The sequence below is a fragment of the Drosophila busckii genome, chromosome 3R, assembly GCF_011750605.1.
Source record: "Drosophila busckii strain San Diego stock center, stock number 13000-0081.31 chromosome 3R, ASM1175060v1, whole genome shotgun sequence".
NCBI classification, from domain to species: domain Eukaryota; kingdom Metazoa; phylum Arthropoda; class Insecta; order Diptera; family Drosophilidae; genus Drosophila; species Drosophila busckii.
The window spans coordinates 19,779,918-19,799,037 of NC_046607.1; the positions used below are offsets into that span (position 1 = coordinate 19,779,918).

Here is a 19,120-nt window from a genome sequence, read left to right on the forward strand (position 1 = left end):
CATTAGTTAGTTAGTAGCACCTGCGATAACGTGCTTTGTGCTTTGTTGTTGCCTTTGTTTGGAAGGGAAGTCACTGAGGCTAGATACATTGATAACTAGTCTTATCGCTAAAAATATAACTGCTGACTCTTAGGTTTGCTGGTTCAACCACACAACTTTGTTGCTTTATTTAAATATTATTTTATAAACATAATAAAAACAAATGCATTAAATTCTTAACGATTTAAATAAAAATTGTGCTAAAATGACATATGCCTGAAATTGTTTATGATCTGATTGCAAATCATAATCAAATCACAATTAGTTTCAGTAATATTTCGCTTATAATTTTAAAATATATCTGGACAGCCGCGCCAGTCTTGTGCCTCCTTAGCCTGCCAATATTTGTTTTGATAAACATGCATCGACTCCTCGCTGCCTTGCTGCTTCTCGAGCTTGAACCACTTGGGCTCATAAGGTGGAAAAGGTCTGCCCTTGGCAGCAGCCTGCTCACGTTCTTTGCGCACACGTCGCTGTTTCTCCTCCAAGCGTAACTTTTCATCATTGCTTTCATCCCAAGCACCATTCTCCATCAAACGCTGATCGGGACGCATGCGTGAATCTGTGGGCGCCACACCCTCTTCGGGCTCATTCAGCTGACAAGCCAGTGTGGTCAGGTTGTAAAACCTTTCAGCGCCTGCTGGCGGCATACGACGCTGCCAGCCTATTTTATACTCGCCAGTGCTGTAGCTGGGATTATCTGCTGGTCCACTGGTAGCCAGCACAGGCGCAATTTCTATTTTGTCATCCCAAGTGCCGCGCAGCAGCCACTTTACTTCATTGCGTCGATTGATGACTTTGCCCTTGACGCAGCGCTGCTGCTCGCGACTGAAGTAGGAGTGTGGATAGTAGTTTAGCACGCACTTGATACCCTCGGCTGCTTGAGAGCCTTTTATAACCGTCTCGCCATGCTGATCTACCCAGAGTTTGCCCACAATTATATTATGCACTGTGGTGGTTACCTTGTGCCAAGAATAATGATGTCCAGTCGCGGGAAATTCAATATGCGCGCTGCCCAGTGGATTTATCTTAGGAGAGAAGCAACAATTAGTTTAGCAAAGACAACAACCAGCAGAGACACTTACCTGAAAGTATTTGCCGCGAAACTTGCTTGTCATGGAAAAATCTTGCCAACATAACCACTTGCGTCCCTCGCAGTGTAGCGCAGCAATGGGCGGGTGATGTGATACTTGCTCTGATATGCAGCGCCAGCCTAGATCATCACGACGATCACATTCATACGTTTCACCAAGCAGCGGGTTGAAGGGCTTGGCAGCGCGATTTGTCGTTGTGGCATAGGCAGAAACAGAGAAGGCAGCCAGATAGGCCAGCTGTTCGCATTCATCTGTGCAGTTGGCAGCAGTGTCCAGTATATCAGCGTACTCGTAATCCTCCACCAGGCGCTGCAGCATAGAGAGCGGCTCGTTAAAGTTCACTGGCATTGGTATCTTGGACAGATCTTTGCCAATGCAATTCTTCATTATGGACCACAGATTAAGTGGATAGTTGGGCTTGTCCGGCACACATGTGCGGCGTTGCCTGCTGTTGCCAGTGGGTTTGGGCGGTGTGCTGTGCATGGTTTGCTCCAAAGCTTTGAGCCAACTCTGAAGTTCTTGAGGAGTCTCAGCCTTAAGGCGATAAGTCTGCTTGTTGACATCTGTTATGGCGAATGTTGTAGCATCCACGTGCTCTATTGTTGCATCTTTTAGTGCTAATGAGCCGCGACTGTTTTGTTTAACTTCCGTTGGATTGAGGTAGTAACAAATCACTCCGTTGGATAACACAAACCAACGCTGTTGATAGCCCTTGACGTAATTTGTCCATTTTTGTAGCCAACCACTAATTTCCGTATCGCTAAAATTTTCGATCGTATTCGTCATTGCGTCTATCGTTCGTTCGCGCTTTTTATGCTTTTGCGATAATCTCAATTTATCGTCAGTGCTAATCCGACGTTGCTGCTGCTGCTCCGCCTTGCTAGAATTATTCAATTCACAAGACATTCCCTATCGCCAGCAAAACACTCACTGAGCGCTTTGAGAATTTGTTAGCTTACTCTTTATACTATAGTTGCCATTTTTTTAAGCTTATCGGGGCATTACATTCGTTTTTGTTGGCTGAGATAACGTTTGACGAAAGCATTGACCAAGTTTTTTGTTATTTTCGGTGGGATTGTGAGTCAATAAAATGAGAGTTATAGCGAATGCTGGGACTTGGTACTTGGCACCAGCTTTTCACTTAGCACCTCAGCTTAAGTTATGCATGAAAGAGTATATCAGCTAGCAAATGCACTGTGTCACTTTACTTAGCGATTAATGATCAATTTTTGAAGAATGACAGTTCTTTGTTCATGGCAGATTAGTAAGACTGTTATAAAAAGATATAATTACAGTCAGTAACCGGAAAAATGACTGTTCAAGTCTTACCAAGCGTTTAAAATTGTACTTTCCTTAAAGCTTTAAAAAGGGAAATTAATTTCCCTTCCTTAATAACCTTAAATGTCTTAAATCTTCGTGTAGTAATTTGTAATTCAAATAATTTATAAATAATATTTACAAGGTTTCACTCAGACACTGTCATATATATTTAAAGCTTTCAACTAATGAATCCACAACATTAGGGTTTCATCAATAAACAATTTATAACCGTTGAATTGCTTTTAATAAATTTGGTTCTTCCCATAACATTAGGTCACTACGACAGCTTAATCAATTATATATATTATATGCATATAGTAAATGTATGTCTAGGAAATTCGCCCAACAGCTGTGCCATTTATGATTAGTAAAAGCCAGATAAGACTAATCTATACAACAGCCAAGGCTCACTAAGTGATTAAAGTGTATACAAATTAACAAACTGTAAAAAATAATATTTACAGCTTAATGTTTAAAAGTCGGATCGATTTAACCACAGATTTTTGTTTGCTTTATTTAAATAATACTTTAATAATAAATTGCATAATTTTTTTTTTATAACATTTAACATATTCTCGTTGCATTTGTTTTTTGGATGGTTTCTTCTTTATGTACACAACAAAGGCAAAACAATTTTGCGGCAAAAAGGAAAACATTGTTTTTATTTTTAAGTGTAGTTGTTTAGAGTGAAAACTTTCAACGTGTTTTCACTTGCTTGGTGTCTATATAACTCTATAGTAGCATAGGTGTATGTATGCTTGTGTGTGTGTGTATGTATGTGGGGGGTTTGTTTGCTATTAAGGTGCGTAGGCCATTAATTAATAAAAGCAAAATTTTAAATAAAATAAACAAAATGATAAAAATTTGTTTTTTGTTCAACGCAATGCGTAAGTTCGAGCTACAACTCGCTTTAAAAAACATTTCAGTTCCAACACGTTTAGCTACTTTACAATAATTTATATATATACTACATATATATAGTTATATCCACTAGTTAGAAGAATGTTATTACATCGATTAGTTCATAGTGTGTGTGTGTTTGTGGGTGAGAGAAAGAGAGTGTAGGCTGTGGATGGACATTTGGATAGGAGGAGGGGGAGAAGGCATTGCAATTTAAATATTTAGAAACAAAGTAAAGTTTATTTATATAATATTAGTAGATTTCCGGACAGCCACTCCAGTCTTGGGCCTCCTTGGCCTGCCAATAGTTATTCTTATAAACATGGATAAAGTCTTCGGTGCCCTCCCGCCTTTCGCGCTTGAACCACATGGGCTCATAGGCTGGATATGGACGACCCTCAGCGGTTGCTTGCTCCGCCTCTACCTCGCGTTGTCTACGCACTGTGCGCTGCTTATCCTCCAGACGCAGCTTTTCCTTATTGCTTTCATCCCATGCTCCATTTTCCATTAGACGCTGATCGGGCCGCAGGCGTGCGTCTGTGGGCGCCACACCCTCCTCGGGTTCATTCAGCTGACAGGCCAATGTGGTGAAATTGTAAAATTTTTCAGATTCCGGCGGCGCCGGACGACGTTGCCAGCCAATCTTAAACTCGCCAGTTGTGTATGTGGGACTCTCCTTGGGTCCAGTTGTCTGCAGCACTGGCGCTATTTCTATTTTATCATCCCACGTGCCACGCACCACCCATTTGACCTCATTGTTGCGATTCATGACAATGCCTTTGACGCTGCGCTGCACCTCGCGGCTAAAGTAGGAGTAGGGTATATAGTTGAGTATACACTTGTTACCCTGAGCTTCGTTGGAGCCTTCTATAACCGCTTCGCCATGCTGATCCACCCAGAGCTTGCCCACGATGATGTTATTCACTGTGGTGGTTACTTTGCGCCACGAATAGCGACGACCACTCTCGTTGAATGAAATGAACATGCCACCCTGTGGATTCACCTGTAAGCCAAATCAAAGTTTATTTGAGCAACGATTAGGTCAAAGCTTCAAACTCACTTGCACATATTTGCCACGGAATTTGCTCGTCATGGAAAACTCTTGCCAGCAAGTCCATTTGCGTCCCTCACAGTGCAGCGCTGCAACGGGCGGATGATGGGAGACCTGCTCTGCCAAACAGCGCCAGCCAAGATCATCAGTGCGATCGCATTCATAGGTTTCACCTAGAAGCGGATTGAAGGGTTTGCCTGTGCGATTCGAGGTTGTAGCATAGGCGGACACAGAGAAGGCCGCCAAGTAAGCCAGCTGCTCAGTATCATCTTCACATTCGGCAGCAATGTCCAGCACATCTGCGTACTCGTAATCCTCCGTTAGACGCTGCAGCATAGAGAGCGGCTCATTGAAGTTCACAGGCATCGGTATTTTGGACAGATCTTTGCCAATGCAATTCTTCATAATGGACCAGAGACTGAGCGGATAGTTCGGCTTGTCTGGCACACGCGTGCGACGTAATTTACGTCCAGTGGTATCGGGAGGTACCCTTGGACAAATATCGGGGCCGGCGCAAGTGGCACGATCCACATTGTCCTCGTCGGCGCCGGAAGGCATACGAGCGGCGCTAACAAAGTAAACTTGTTGCACTGTCTCCACTGTGCGTTTTTGCTCATCACTTTCCGAGGAGCTGCCTGTTTGGCCCTCGGAGCCCACTTGATCCTCAGAGCTGCTGCGTCGCTTGAGCTTCAACATAAAACCGCCATCTGCAGGCGAATCGTTGGCAGCAGCTCCGTAGCCATGCTCCTCTGCATCAAAGAACTCCACCTCATCGTCGGATGTTAGATTATTGGCAGCAGCGGATTTGCTTTGGCGCACCAGCACCGCGGCCTGCTCCATTTGTGATTGCTGCTTGGCCATTTGCTCGACAATCTCCTCCAGACGCTGACGCTGCTCGCGCTCATGGTGCAGCATCTTGGACCATTTGTGTCCCTGCGATTCAGCCGAGTGCAGATACTCATTGCCTGCATTAATCATAGCATTCGATGTGATGCGAAAGAGAGTGGCACGTTCATTGACAATCTTTGTGCGACTTGCCAGCGACTCTTCCTCATTGGACTCCAAGTCATTCAGGGCACGCTGCAGGGCAGCACCATGTTTGGTTATCAAATCGTAACATGTGCGCATATTCTCCAAACGCTCGGTTAAATCACGCACCACAGTGTTGATTTCCTGGCTGGGCACCACTTGCGCCGTTTCCTCAGCCTCCTCCTCCTCGCTTTCCATAGCACGTATAGCCTTGGCCTTGGCCAACTCTAACGCTGTTACCCATGATTGTCGCTCCACTTCGTTCGCTGTCTTAATGTGAAACGTTTGTGTGCCACCGTTCGAGATAACAAACGTGCAAGAGTCCACTGTGTGTATTAATGCACCGTGCAACGAGATTGTGCCGCGGCAAGTGTGATTTATTTCCGATTGATTACGATAATAGCTCAGCACGCCTTTGGAGAGCACAAACCAGCGTCGCTGGTAGCCTTTGATGTAGTTCGTCCACTTCAGCAGCCAGCCCTTCATTTCTGGGTCGCCACCGCCGCCGGCCGCAGCATCCGCCATGGTTGGTATAACTGTTACCTAGCAGCTTCAGTATATAACAACAGTTAGGCTTACCACAAAAGCGAGCTGATTGGATTTCGCAAACGCCACGTACAATGGGCTGGATGACGATGCGAGTAGAGGGGTATGGACAACAACAACAACAACAATAACTCCCAAATGGTAGAACAGCAACCGAAATGTTTAACTAGCTGCTGACTATTGTTGTTGCAGTCATCATTAATTGCACTTTGCCCAGCGTTCGCAAGCGCGTACACAAATAATTTCGATACTCTAGCGGCAATTTTCCAACTTTTTCAGCACAAAATAAAGAAAACTGTGGAAGTAAAGTGCGCATTTGTGTGCGTGTGTATCGGTGTGAATGTATTGTGTGCGTGTGTGGTGTGACCAATTCTGCTTGCTCGATAACGATAAGTGCTGCAGTGCGCTGTCAACTTGCTAAAATTAAGCAATAGCGGCGCGTAAAGTTTGAATTGCAATGTGTGCAACATTACAAATGGCTTAGTAGCAGTTAATTGAAACAAAAAAGGCTAACTGGAGAAACAGCTGTAGACAATTTAAGCAAAACCAACTGTAATTTTATATTTATGCAATACAGCAGAGTAAGCGCCTGTTGTGTGGCTAATTAATTAGAAAATTAGATTTGCCATAACAGTTGCAACACACACGCACACGTATCGGCAAACTGTAACTTAACTGGAATGACTCACCGTTAGCAAAGAGAAAATCTATAATTTGTTTTGGGTTAAACTTTAACATATGACATTATATTTTGTATTGTAAATTAAATATGTAGGTTTTTTGAATAAAGTAAGCATATTGTATAGTGTATATATATAAATCAGGTGGATATCGTCTGGGTATCACTTGCTTGCCTCGTTAGACCAGGAGTAGCGAATGGTGGCTATCATGCGGTATAGGCTGCAAATACAAACTTGGTCATAAAGGCAGTCCGACAAAAGTTCATTGGACACACACACAGAGCGAGACAAATACATAGACATATGACTAAAGAATGAATCCGTTAACGGTTACGATTACGATTACGAAAACAAACGAATCAGACACCACACATTAAATACATATGCAATGTATATAGTATATGTGTATACGCAACATACATATGTATATATATATACAATAAATCATTTATTCGTAGGCAGTTCTTGCATAATATAAAATAAATATATGTATGTATATAGTTACAATTAATTTTAAAAATACAAAATACAGTTTCATTTTCATAGTTTGTTTTTCTTGATCTTGTTGTTGTTGCTTGCTTTAGTCCCTGACGGCACAAAACATTTAGAGATTGGGATCGCTTGAAATGCATATGTGTGTGTGTGGGGTAGGGGGAAGAAGAAAGGGTGGGGTACAGATTAGAACAAATGTTTAAGTGTATAAATGTATAAATATAAATGTAAGCTTTTAAAAACTTTAAGCGAATTGCACACAGCGCGGGGGGGGGGGGAATGAGAAAGGTAAACGTACATGACATGAGACATAAAAGCAAAAATAAAAGTACATAAAATATATATATATAAATACAGCAATAATAGGCAAGTTGGCGAGCTGAAATAAAAAGCAAATGGTACGCAGCTAAAGTGAGAGTGTGTGTGTGTGTGTGTGAGTTTAAGAGAGAGTTAGTTAGCAAGAGAATTTTGCTTTTACATGGTATTGTATGCAGCGGTATTGAAGCTTTGCTTTGGTAAACTTAGCCTAGTCAGTGGATGCGTTTTGCCATGCTGCGCTAACCGACGATGCTGCACTTGCTCCGTTTGTGTATTGCTGTTGCTGCTGTTGGCGGCGGCGGCATGTTGTTGATGTTGGCTCTGTTGGTGTCTTGCTGGCGCAGGCGGTGGTCGATTCTCGCTATAGTCATGCGCTTTATGCGACAAGGAGCGATCATAGTAGGAGCGCGGGCGTTGCTTGAAGCTAGTGACGCTTATAGTTGTTGTTGTTGTTGCTGCTGCTGCTGCTGTAGTGGTTGTCGGCAGTGATGGTGTTGCTGCTGTTGATGTTGTTGTTGCTGCTGCTATTGCTTGTTTACTGCCGGAAGTTGTTTGATATTTATGCACTAGACCTTTAACATTACGATCACAAGTTTCGCTTACGCTGGAGTCGGATGAATTGCTGCTGGCAGCTGCAACATTGTCCGGCAGCTCGGCATGCTGCGCTACTGGCGAGGAGGGCAGCGATTGATGTGTGCTGCATTTTTTATTGCTGGCAACAGTGTTGACAATTGCAACAGTTGTTGCCGTTGTTGCAACTGTTGCAGCAGCAGCAGCTGTGACATGGGCGCCGCCCGCTTTGGCTTCAAAATTCTGTTTGAGTATTTGCACATTGCCCGAGATGCGCTGCTCCTCGCTTACAGCTTGTGCAGTGGCTGAACGCAATACCACAGCCAAATCGCTGGCAGTGTTTTTATTCTCAATATCGCTGGTGTGCATCAGCTCCTCGCTGTTGCAACGCAGCGGCTGACGCTGACGTGTGCTGCTCACTGCGGATGCGCTGCGCTGCAGGTTGGCACACTTTTTGACATTGGTTGGCGTTGGCGTGGGTTCAAGTTGTTCCAGCTCCTGCTCCTGGCAGCGTTTCTTCAGCGCTGTATTCTCCTCCAGCTTCTGCTTGGTGCGCTTTACAGTGCCCAGCTGCGCTGGAGTTGGCGTTGCCTCGCTGCTGTTGCAGTTGCTGCTGCTGCTGCGCTTCAGATCCTGTATCTCGCCTTCGAAAATGGCTGTGGTATTGCGATTGCTGTCATAGTAACTGCAGCTGCTGTTGCGCAGTGGCAAGCTATTGCGATTATCTCCCGATCCCCAGCTGGCATGACGCGAGGGCAGCGCACCGTGACGCAGCGTCTGCTGCTGCGGCAGTGCGTCCAGTATGATGCCGCCACTGGGGCCAAACGACTCTGTCCAGGAGTGTGTTTTGCGACGCTGTCGCTTGTCCCGCACGAGCTCCGACTGCGTAAAGCAGGTCTGCGTTATCAGCTTGGACTGTGAGGTCCACACAGTGCCTGTGCGACGCGGCTCCTGATGCGCCTCGAGATCATGAATGCGCGTGCGCACAGACAGCGGCGTATGCTTCTGTATGTGCAGCACTTGATTCTGAGTGACGCTGTAGTTTTCGCCATTGCTGCCCGGATAGCGCATGTTCTTGGGCTCCTCTGCAACGCTGCGCTCCGGCGTCAGATTCTCCATGGATTGACTTTGCTGCTTGGTCACCTCCACGGCGCTTTGTGTTTTGGGCGAAGTGCTGCTGGAGCGGCGCATAAGACGACGCTGCTTTTGCGCGCTGCTGCGCCGATGTTGATGATCACGTGCATGGCTGCTCTGCTCGGCACTGGCATCGCCCGAGCTGCTTTTGGACTTGGCCTGATTGAGCGCTTGTATTAATGGCGTGGGCTCGCTGCCCGGCAGCAGGCGTGCATCCTTTGTGCTCTTCAAATTGGTCTCGCTCTTGCTGCGCTGCAGCTTCTCCTTGTTCTTCATGGCATCCAGCATACCGCTGTAGGTTTCCAGCTGGTTGAGAAAGTTTTTGTTCGGCTTGATGCAGCTGCGACGCTCCTTGACATGCTGCAGCGCACGCTCGAATTCCCATTTATAGGCTTTCATGGCATACGCTATGACCACAGAGGCGGAGCGACTTACGCCCATTTTGCAGTGCACCAGCACCTTGCTGCCTTCAGCCTTGGCGCGCGATATATAACGGAAGGTATCGTCCCAATATTTGAGCAAATTGGTTTTCTCATCGTCATAGACACGCACATTGAAATACTCAAAGGAGCCGGGGAAAAAGTTGTCTATCTCACGCGTTACATTTAAAATATGACGCACTCTGCAAAGAAAATTCATTAATCTAAAAGCTTTGATTAACACATTTGCTTATGCTTACCCATTCTTTTGTAGTTCCTCCAAATTGCTCGCATTCCATTCTGAGCCCAAATAGACATGCTCAAAGATTTTTGTAGGCGCATCCATTTGTCCCAATATAAGCAACATTTCGGCATCTATAAACGATTTATATTCGCCTAGATCCATGTCTAATAAATCCTCCAAACGGCCACGTATATATTTGGAAGTAACCTCATCCAAGTCCACTGACATCATTATAGCTTTAAGCTTTTGTTTAATAACACCTTCGGTTTCCTCCTTAGCAGTGGGCCTGCAACACACAATCGTAGATTAGTCAATGATTTATAAGAATATTTTGTTGCTATTACTTGTTTCTTATGGCATCTGGTGAGGGCGGGCGACGACTCTCTAGCGAATCCATGGCATTCCATTCATTTAGGCACGACTGATCCGACTCAATGCGTCTCTCATAGCTGCTCAGCCAATCGTGCGATGGTCCGCTAGGATAAAAGTTATTCTCACGAGCCTTGCGCGACACTTTGTGCAGCGTTTGCAATGCAGACCTATGAAATACATTGGAACAGTTATTAAATTGTAAATGAATTTAGATTTGTATATAAGTTACCACATGGCCTGCACCGATACGGGCTTAAAGAGACGCGTCTTTTCGTAAACAGCGACGCTAAAGCCGCTGCAAACACAAAAGAAAGTTGACAAATTTATATAAATTTATAAAAGTTGTTAGCAGTTGTCTTTAGCACACGCACCCATCGCCATCCAAATGTATTTTGGTATCAGCCAGTATGGGCACCACCAAGCCAATGGTAGTGCGCTCATTGCAGTCAATGCCTAGAAGACAGGACTCCTCAACGCCATTGGAGTTTAACTTGTTATCGCCGCGCTCGCGCTCATCTGAATCACATTTGGCCAGGCGCTTGGCCGTCTCCTCCGATTGCGTTTTATGGCTGTCCACTGATAGTTGCCGCTGCGCTGGCGACGTCGCAGTGCTGGTGATGAGCGGAGCCGCAGTTTCTGCTGCTTTGACAGAGTTGTGACGCTGGATTTTGAAGCGACGTTCGCTGGGCGCGGAGGGACGACAACAACTGCGCGAAACAATCACAAGATAACGCGTTCGATTCGAACGCTGCGACTCCAGCTTGACAGCCTGCAAATGGACATGGTTAACTTAAATTTGAAGACTTGCAAATTTGCGACTACTTGCCATCTTAAGCGTATCCTCGCGCTGCAGTAGGCAAAGCATGGACTGCAAATGCAACTGTATATCGGAGTTGGTGCTCTGTGTGCTGTTGGTGGAGCGTGTGGAGTCGGTGCTTAGACGCCGCTCCGCATGCTGTGGTATATCACTGAGCGCCAACACTAAAGCTGTGCCTTTGCCCGCAAAGTAGCATTCAGTCCGCTCGCCTTTGTTGCCATTGCCATTGCCATTACCTTCGTCATCTTCGGCCTCACCGTCCTGCAAAAACGAAGAGCGTTAACATTTTATGTTTTTATTAACCGCTATGCTGTTGTCTTTTATATCTATGAGTCAGACTCACCAGCAAACGCTTTACACAAAATATAATAACAGATTGTGACATGATTTCGAGAGTTTAAGTGAAATTCATAACCAAACAAACATGATAAATTGCTTTGCAAAGCGACAGACACAACAAATTAAAAAAAAAAAGCAAAACTAGTGAGAGAGTGAGAGCGTTTGGGCTGAATGTTTACAACAAAGTTGTTTTTTTTTTTCTTTTTGCTATCGAAACGATAATTGTCTGATTTATAAAAATTCCAAGGGCGCACGGGTCTACAAGGTTTTCAAAACTATTTTTGGGGGCGGTACGTTGGTGGCCGCTAAAACGGAATCAGGCAGCAAAATCACAGAGATGTTGACAAAAACTACAAATAAGGCAATGCACAATTTCAATTTATTGATAGTGAGCGGAAGAGAGAGACAGAGAGAGTGAGAGGAGAGTGTGTGTGCGACATGCTGATGCGGCGCGGCAGCTGCGACGACGTCAAGACGTCTGCTGTGGATTTGCTTGAGTTACAATAAATAGCAAGAATAACAACAACCAAAGCGAACAACAAAACAGATGCGCGAATCTTAAGCTGGTGACGCTACAAAACGCCCACAACAAGTAAGAGCGCGAGAGAGAGCGGAAGAGTGTGAGAGCGCGGCAGCGCATGTTGTCTGACATTTACGTACGTCTGTACATATTTACAAAAATTGGCCAGGATCGTTGACAGCGCAGCAACGGAACACGCACAGGAAGTGTTTATAGGCGGTGGCCCACGGCATTGATACACACCGTGTACCACCCAACCACCCCCTAAGGGCACACACTAACAACGCGTAACCAAAACAAAGCACAATCTAGCAGCACTGAGGGCAGGCAGAGCTTGAAGAGAGCTTTGACAAACGCAAAAACACACGCACACTCTCACACATGCATGGCAAACACACACTCATACGCATGCACACGCACTTGCAGTTGTTTTTTTTCTCTTTTATATGCGCCTGCAGCTGCTGCAACTGCAATTGTTACTTAAATGTTAAACGCAATTGTATTCACATTTTGCAATCACTGTTTCACTTTCAATTGTTGTTATTGTTGTTGCAACAACTAACTACTTACCGAATTTGAACATGAGTCTGCCACACTTGGCGAACGCTGCACCGTCACAAGCGCCATTGTTTTAGTTGCTTTCGTCTCCAAGGCCTACACACTGGCCGCGTGCCTAACCTTCCCTATCCTTTGTAGCGTGCTCGTTGGGCTTAGTTATGCCTATGCGCCTATATACTCTGTATGTCTCACAGTGTGTGTTTGTGTTGGGCGAAAATTCACAAATGCATTTTCATTTTGTCGACGTCGTTTCCTCTCTCTCGGGATTTTTGTTTTTGCACTCGGCACTTTGTTTGGTTTGAACTTAAATTACTATTATTATTATTATGGCAGCGCGTTGATCCGTTGGGCAATAAACACAGCACACAATTCTTAACAACGCACAACGGGTACGATTAAAATGCTTAAGGTAAATGTTATTACAAAAACTGTTTTGTCAAAGTAGAGTTGCAAAAACTAGAGGTGTCCTAACCATCGCATGGACCAGCGATAGTATCGAGTACGAAAGAGTGCAAACCCAACATGGGAAATCTAGCGAGGAAAATTTTCTAAGAGAGATTTGTTATATGAAAATTAAAACATTAAACGGAAATATATATATGATGGCATTATTTAAGTTGCTCTTAAAACATATATTTATATTAAAAATGTAAAAAAAAATATTTATTTAACTTTGAATTAATTTGTCAATTTAAATTGAAAAGAGCGCTATTTAAATCGATACTTATTTTCGCGATAACGTTGCAAGCACACTGTCATCCATCCAGCCTTCCTAGCAAGTTGGCAGTTACTCTGAAGACGATGGCGAAGTAAATAGCAACGACGAGTGTTATTTCATAAGAAATCCATATAAATCCGCTTTGACAGTGATATATATTTGAACAAACAGATGTCCGGTTATATTGAGGAAACCACCTGCATGTTGCCACGTATAGCGTTAATTGCGTGCGGCTGCTTTAGCCCGCCCACGCCGATGCACTTGCGAATGTTTGGTAAGTTGTTGTTTATTTTTGTGCTATGACGACGACAACCGGTGCAAATCGATATTGACATTGACACTGAACCCTCACCACAGAGATAGCGCGAGATCACTTTGAAATGCAAGGCACACATAAGGTGGTCTGTGGCATTATATCACCTACACATGATACTTATGGCAAAAAAGGATTGGCGCCATCTCTTGATCGATGTGCAATGATTAAGCTGGCGGTGCAAAGCTCAAGCTGGATACGTCTATCCGACTGGGAGGTGCATCAGACGCATTGGATGAAAACACGCGCTGTGCTCCAGCATCATCAAAATTATTTAAATAATTACATCAATTCGCCGGGGGACGAAGAAACAAATGGTGTGCTACCTGGCTGGTTACCTATGGGACTGCGTGAACGTCGAGATCCTATACGCCTTAAGCTGCTGTGCGGCGCAGACTTGCTGGAGTCCTTTGCAGTGCCAGGACTGTGGGCGAATGAAGATGTAAGTTAATTAGACACGAGTGTTATATAAAGTTAACTTTCTTTATGATTTTTTTTTAGATTGAAGACATTGTTGCTAATCATGGACTGGTCGTTATCACACGCTGTGGCTCTAATCCAGAAAAGTTTATATTTGAATCTGATATCTTAACCAAATATCAGGTAATTATAACGAGACTGCTGCTGAATTCAGTGTTTTTAATTGTTTACATTTTATTTAGCGCAATATAACATTGATAACCAACTGGGTGCCCAATGAAGTAAGTTCATCACTGGTGCGTCGTCTCCTAGGTCGCGGACAGTCGGTTAAATATTTACTAGACGACTTGGTGTTGAGCTATATTCAACGTCAAGGACTTTACAATGTTAAAACGTAAGTGAGCGAGTTCTAAATCTGTAGACATCTCTCCCACATTTGATACGTACACTGTTTATTTAGTCACATCTCCACACACACACAATACGCTCACTTCATAGCACATTTAATGCACAACAATTGTTTTGTAATTACCTTTTTTATTTTGCCATAATATAAAGGCCAGCTGTACCGCCTGAGCGCAACGCTTGACAAGATCCTGCACCGGAGCAACAGCAAATGCACTTTAATATCAATCATCAAGCAACTCAAACTATACTATTGCAATGGCGTCTTTTTATGGAGTGTGAGCTATAAAAGTTCCTTGAACAAATTTAATGTGGTTTAGCTAATTTTTTTTTTAAATATATAATAGTATAGCGTAATTGTGTATATAGTATATTATATAGTGTACGTATCAAATAGCAAAATATTTAAATTCATTGTTTATAAATTATTACAACTCGTTAACACGCCTACCTTCTATATGGATTATAGTAAGTATATAACGGCAGCAAATCATTTGACATACAATCGCGTCTATATGGATAAGAATAAAAATACAACAACTAAGCAACAACTAATGGATGAGACAGATAGTCCTGCGCGGCAGCAGGCACAGCGCGTGTTTTGCTGCGGTGAAACTCCAATTGGAGCAGCTACCAAGCTGCTGCTCAATCGCGCGGGTCCTGGACAAGCAGTGCAGGTTATAACGCTGCAAGAGGAGCAGCAGGAAGTAAGTAAATGCAGTTTTGTGTATTGAAAATGCAACTAATTTGTTTTATTTACAGTCTCAATCGAAGAAACCGAAGATAGCGCAAGTGCAGCAAGTCTAAGACAAAGTCTAAAGCTTAAGCATTGTTATTGTAAATATAAAAGACATATATTAAAATAAGTGTTAATTTATAAACGTACTTTTAGTTGTGGGTTAGCGTTGCCAAGCGAAAGGCAATGAACTTGCATTCTTTTGCTGCAGCCACAAGGCTTCCTAGCCATATCGTATTACCAACACTGCTGCTGGCGTCTTCTGATTCTAACTTGCCTAACAATGGTTCAGTTGTGCGCATTTAGTCGTCGCGTTTGGTTCGTCTATGTTTTTCTTTCGACGCTCGCATGTTAAGTCCGTGCCACGCCCCTCGCGCGCACCTTCCTTTGCGCTGCCCAAGCAGCGTTCCACGGTGCTACTAACGCCTTCGCATCAGCATGATCAGCTGCCGTTTTTATCCCGCTCACGCTTCAGCGCTTTGCCACATTTCCGCGTTCACACGGATGAGCCGCAGAGCCTGTCGCTATTCATTGCCATACTCTATGTGGTGGACTTGTTTGGCATTTTTCCATTTCTAACGCTGCCTTCGCTGCTGGTTAAGCTGGGCTACTTTGGCCTGCTCCTGGTTCTCTCTATAATCTTTTTGCAAATGTATACATCCTTTTTGCTGTCGCAGTGCTGGACCATGGCTGAGCACTTGGATCCTTCTATACTACAGAAACGAAATTATCCTTATGCCGCCTTGGCCGAGCTTGCCTTTGGTCCTTATGTTAGCCTCTTGGTGTCTGTGCTGCTGGACTTGAGCATCTTTGCCTTGGCTGTGCCCAGCATTGTTATGGCTGCCGAGAATCTTGAGGCTGTTGTGCTGCGCATGAGCGCTGGCCATTATAATTTTAGCTACTGCTATTGGGCCATCATTGTGGGCCTCATCATTTGTCCTCTCATGTGGCTGGGCAGTCCCAGGCATATGCGGTAGGTTCTACATCAGCAGCCAAGTTGTTAGTTTGGATTAACTTTGGTTTACTTGCAGCGGTCTGGCTATAATTGCAGTTTGTGTAATGATTATTATAGTGGGCCTGCTATGGTATTGCCTATTCGATGCGCCCGCTCTGGGCACGCCCTTTGAAGGAGTTACGCTAGGTAAAGCAAAATTAAAGTGTAGCAAAATTATGGCGAAGCTTTTCTGAAATTTCAGTGACTTTGCTTTTCATTTTAATCTCGGATAAGCCAATGCTAATGAAAGTGTATTCTAAAATATTTGAAAAGATTACCTGTATGCCACTCAAATAGAAATCAAATCAAATAGATTCATATTAAAAGTCTTTATTAAATATTTTTATTATTTATCTTAAACAAGTCGCTCGTTCATTCACTTCATTGTTTTAATTTTTCCTAAAAACTAGAACTTCCTGGTTTCCTTACCATATTGAGCAGCTATAGCGTTCTAGCCTTTCAATTTGATATACATCCTGCGCTGCTTACACTACAAGTGGATATGAAACGCAAGTCGCAAGTATCCTGGGCAGCTCTAAGTGGCATTGCCAGTAAGTAGCCTATCGCCCAAATTTCAAGCTCCCACTGCAGCTCCAGCTATTTGCAGTTACCAGCAGTGTGGCCATTGTGGGCGCCGTTATAGCCGCTTATAAATTTGGTTCCATGATTACGGACAACTTGCTGCAGTCGCTGCCCACCAGTGTCCCATACTATGTGATGCTTATACTGATGTCGCTGCAGCTCTGCTTCTCGGTTACTGTCTCCAGCTCGGCCATGTTTTTGCAAATTGAGAACTACTTCAAGCTGCCGGAATGTAAGTGCTGCAATTATAAATTTACTTACTTATTATATTCAAAATTTTAGCTTTAAGCTGCAAGCGCATATTGATACGCTCGAGTTTGCTCGCGCTAGAGGTGTTGATGGCAGAGTTTGTGCCCAGCTTTGATGCACTGATGGATGTGGTGGGTGGCACTATTACTGGTCCATTGGTGTTTATTTTGCCACCTCTGCTATATCGCCGCATTAGACGCATGGAGCGCGTGCATCAGCGCATTGCAGCTGAGGCTAGCTACGGCAGTCTGCCGCTGGATCTCAACTATGATCCCATCGAGCTGGAAATGGAGCCGCTGCTGGTGGAGAGCAAGTCGCATACGCCGCGTGGCTGTTGGCTGCGCTTGCTGCGGCAGCTGCATCGCCTGGAATGCGATTTATCCTGCACCATGGGTGTGCTGATCTTTGGCCTCTTGGCCACATTCTTGGCCACATACCTAAATTTGTTTACCATAGCCGAGTTGTTTAAGAACCACTCGCCTTGTTTGGGCAATGGCACAACGGCTTAGCTGCAAATTCAACTATAATTTTTTATTTATTTTAAATTAATTATACAAATTTACTTTAGAGCTTCACCCTGAGCTATACAGCAGCTATAAATATAATGCACAGCTCATCATCAACTAGTATTTCCGTCCTTCAGTCAATAAAGTTCAAAAACCTGCGCCCGCTCGCTGATTGCTGCAATATTTGTTTAATTAAAACATTTTGTATAACATATAATAAACAATAAAAATTTGCAGCAGTTTGATTAGTAAATCTAAAAAGTAGCGTGTGTATTAAATTAGTTAAGCTTTATTAAAACATACGTTAACTCTTAACTACCCAACATACTATTTTGTATTCTTCTCTCTATTCACTTTTATTTAGTTTGCCTGCTCAACTGCACAAACTACGCATCATTTATCATCTTTTGCTTGCGTCGCAAATGTTTCTGTTGAAATTTAGACTTAAAGGCAAAGTAAAGAAGTGTGCAAATACGATATACACTTTGTTGCAATACAAAATATTTAATTTTAGTTAGATTTTTGAGTTTATGTTGCTGAACTTGATTGTGTTTTGATATAATTTATTTATTTTTGCAATGCGTTTGTTAAGCTTTTTAAAAATAACTATTTGTTTATATAATTTCTTTCAATTTCACCAGCTTTCCATAACGTTGCCATAACGTTCTACAACTGTAAGTTAACCTTTATTTATTTATTTAAAAAGAAAGTGTATTAACTACAAAATATTGGCGTTCCCTCTGTTTGTAATTTGAGACCAGTTTAGTCCCATCTTTTGGTATCTTTTGGCTGGAAAGTCTTAAGGCAGTGATAACACCTTTCGCAGCTATCAACTGTTGTACAAATGCCAAAGTAACTGAGCTCAGTGTTTAAATTTAAACTTCGCTATAACCAACTTGTTGTTGTTTTTGATGAGAAAAGATTCTTTCTTATAAGTAGATTCTTCTGCCTTAGACATAAATTTAATTTATGCTTTGGCAGCTGTTTACTGCCATGCATAACGTATTTTATTTTTCTAACGTATTTATTTATTTTGTTATTTTTTTTTTGCGTATTTGTATAATTTTTATTTTTAATTTTTTTTCTTTTCAACTGGCATTCATTTCCGTCTTCAATAATATGTTTTTAAGCGTATGCCATGACTCAAGTTTTGTTGTCTTGATAACCTCCCCAAAGCTAAACCACAATGTTAATAAACAAATAAGTAATAATTTTAATGTGATTATTTATGAAAATTAATACTCATTGTTCATTGATAGTAACTGCTGCGGCTGCGGCTGCTGCTGTAGCGTCATCCTCTACTTTAACAAATTTAATACAAGTATGCCTAGAGTGCTGAAAGCTTGAGAGCCCGTGGCTATAGAGTCACACCTGTTACAAGCTTAGACGCTTCTTGGCGCTTTTATTAGCTCGTTATTTTTATGGCTAAGGGTACACAATAGGCTCAAACCCTAGGGTACTCTCCGCACACTTTTAATTACAGCACTATGGGTTTGGCTTATAAAGGCTTAAAGTGGCTAATACACTGCCCTAAGCGGTGTGGCTAAGATTTGTAATGCAAGTTGACATATTAACCAAAAGTAGGAATACTTAACCACAAATATATTCAAGCAGCTTAAGGGCTTAAAGTTTAAAGTTGCCTTTGCTGCAAATAATTTAAGCTGTGTGCCTTTTGGTTTGAAACTTAGCTAAGTGAGAAACTTTTTACAGTTTGTATTTATTAAATAACTTTCTTTAAAGCTACTTACAGCAACA

General features: G+C 43.1%; 5 protein-coding genes across 10 annotated transcripts; 2 read left to right on the forward strand and 3 right to left on the reverse strand.

The window, feature by feature from the left end:
- Positions 1–236: 236 nt before the first annotated feature.
- Positions 237–2,065, reverse strand: LOC108604196 (oxysterol-binding protein 1-like). Its single transcript, XM_017993549.1, has 2 exons — positions 1,125–2,065; positions 237–1,067 (listed from the first exon to the last, which is right to left on the reverse strand). The coding sequence occupies exons 1-2, from the start codon at positions 2,037–2,039 to the stop codon at positions 330–332; spliced, it is 1,653 nt and encodes a 550-aa protein (XP_017849038.1). The 5' UTR covers positions 2,040–2,065; the 3' UTR covers positions 237–329.
- Positions 2,066–2,990: 925 nt separating this feature from the next.
- LOC108604443 (oxysterol-binding protein 1) lies at positions 2,991–6,446 on the reverse strand. Its single transcript, XM_017993921.1, has 2 exons — positions 4,414–6,446; positions 2,991–4,356 (listed from the first exon to the last, which is right to left on the reverse strand). The coding sequence occupies exons 1-2, from the start codon at positions 5,956–5,958 to the stop codon at positions 3,607–3,609; spliced, it is 2,295 nt and encodes a 764-aa protein (XP_017849410.1). The 5' UTR covers positions 5,959–6,446; the 3' UTR covers positions 2,991–3,606.
- A 335-nt stretch (positions 6,447–6,781) lies between these two features.
- On the reverse strand, positions 6,782–12,852 carry LOC108604158 (protein phosphatase Slingshot). 5 transcript variants are annotated; one of them, XM_017993483.1, is made up of 8 exons: positions 12,455–12,849; positions 11,035–11,286; positions 10,580–10,977; positions 10,438–10,503; positions 10,181–10,375; positions 9,853–10,122; positions 7,630–9,795; positions 6,782–6,879 (listed from the first exon to the last, which is right to left on the reverse strand). In XM_017993483.1, the coding sequence occupies exons 1-8, from the start codon at positions 12,509–12,511 to the stop codon at positions 6,822–6,824; spliced, it is 3,462 nt and encodes a 1,153-aa protein (XP_017848972.1). In that variant the 5' UTR covers positions 12,512–12,849; the 3' UTR covers positions 6,782–6,821. The 5 variants fall into 5 exon arrangements, with proteins under 5 accessions (XP_017848972.1, XP_017848973.1, XP_017848974.1 ...); XM_017993484.1 differs by lacking the exon at positions 12,455–12,849 and adding an exon at positions 11,369–11,474 and having other exon boundaries at positions 6,783–6,879; XM_017993485.1 differs by lacking the exon at positions 6,782–6,879 and adding an exon at positions 7,170–7,279 and having other exon boundaries at positions 12,455–12,848.
- A 294-nt stretch (positions 12,853–13,146) lies between these two features.
- LOC108602165 (nicotinamide/nicotinic acid mononucleotide adenylyltransferase 3) lies at positions 13,147–15,159 on the forward strand. 2 transcript variants are annotated; one of them, XM_017990198.1, is made up of 6 exons: positions 13,147–13,434; positions 13,518–13,915; positions 13,975–14,076; positions 14,136–14,287; positions 14,768–15,005; positions 15,061–15,159. In XM_017990198.1, the coding sequence occupies exons 1-6, from the start codon at positions 13,332–13,334 to the stop codon at positions 15,103–15,105; spliced, it is 1,038 nt and encodes a 345-aa protein (XP_017845687.1). In that variant the 5' UTR covers positions 13,147–13,331; the 3' UTR covers positions 15,106–15,159. The 2 variants fall into 2 exon arrangements, with proteins under 2 accessions (XP_017845687.1, XP_017845688.1); XM_017990199.1 differs by lacking the exons at positions 14,768–15,005; positions 15,061–15,159 and adding an exon at positions 14,452–14,539.
- A 201-nt stretch (positions 15,160–15,360) lies between these two features.
- Positions 15,361–17,368, forward strand: LOC108601420 (sodium-coupled neutral amino acid transporter 1). Its single transcript, XM_017989318.1, has 5 exons — positions 15,361–16,007; positions 16,066–16,175; positions 16,439–16,579; positions 16,636–16,842; positions 16,893–17,368. The coding sequence occupies exons 1-5, from the start codon at positions 15,361–15,363 to the stop codon at positions 17,366–17,368; spliced, it is 1,581 nt and encodes a 526-aa protein (XP_017844807.1).
- Positions 17,369–19,120: the final 1,752 nt, after the last annotated feature.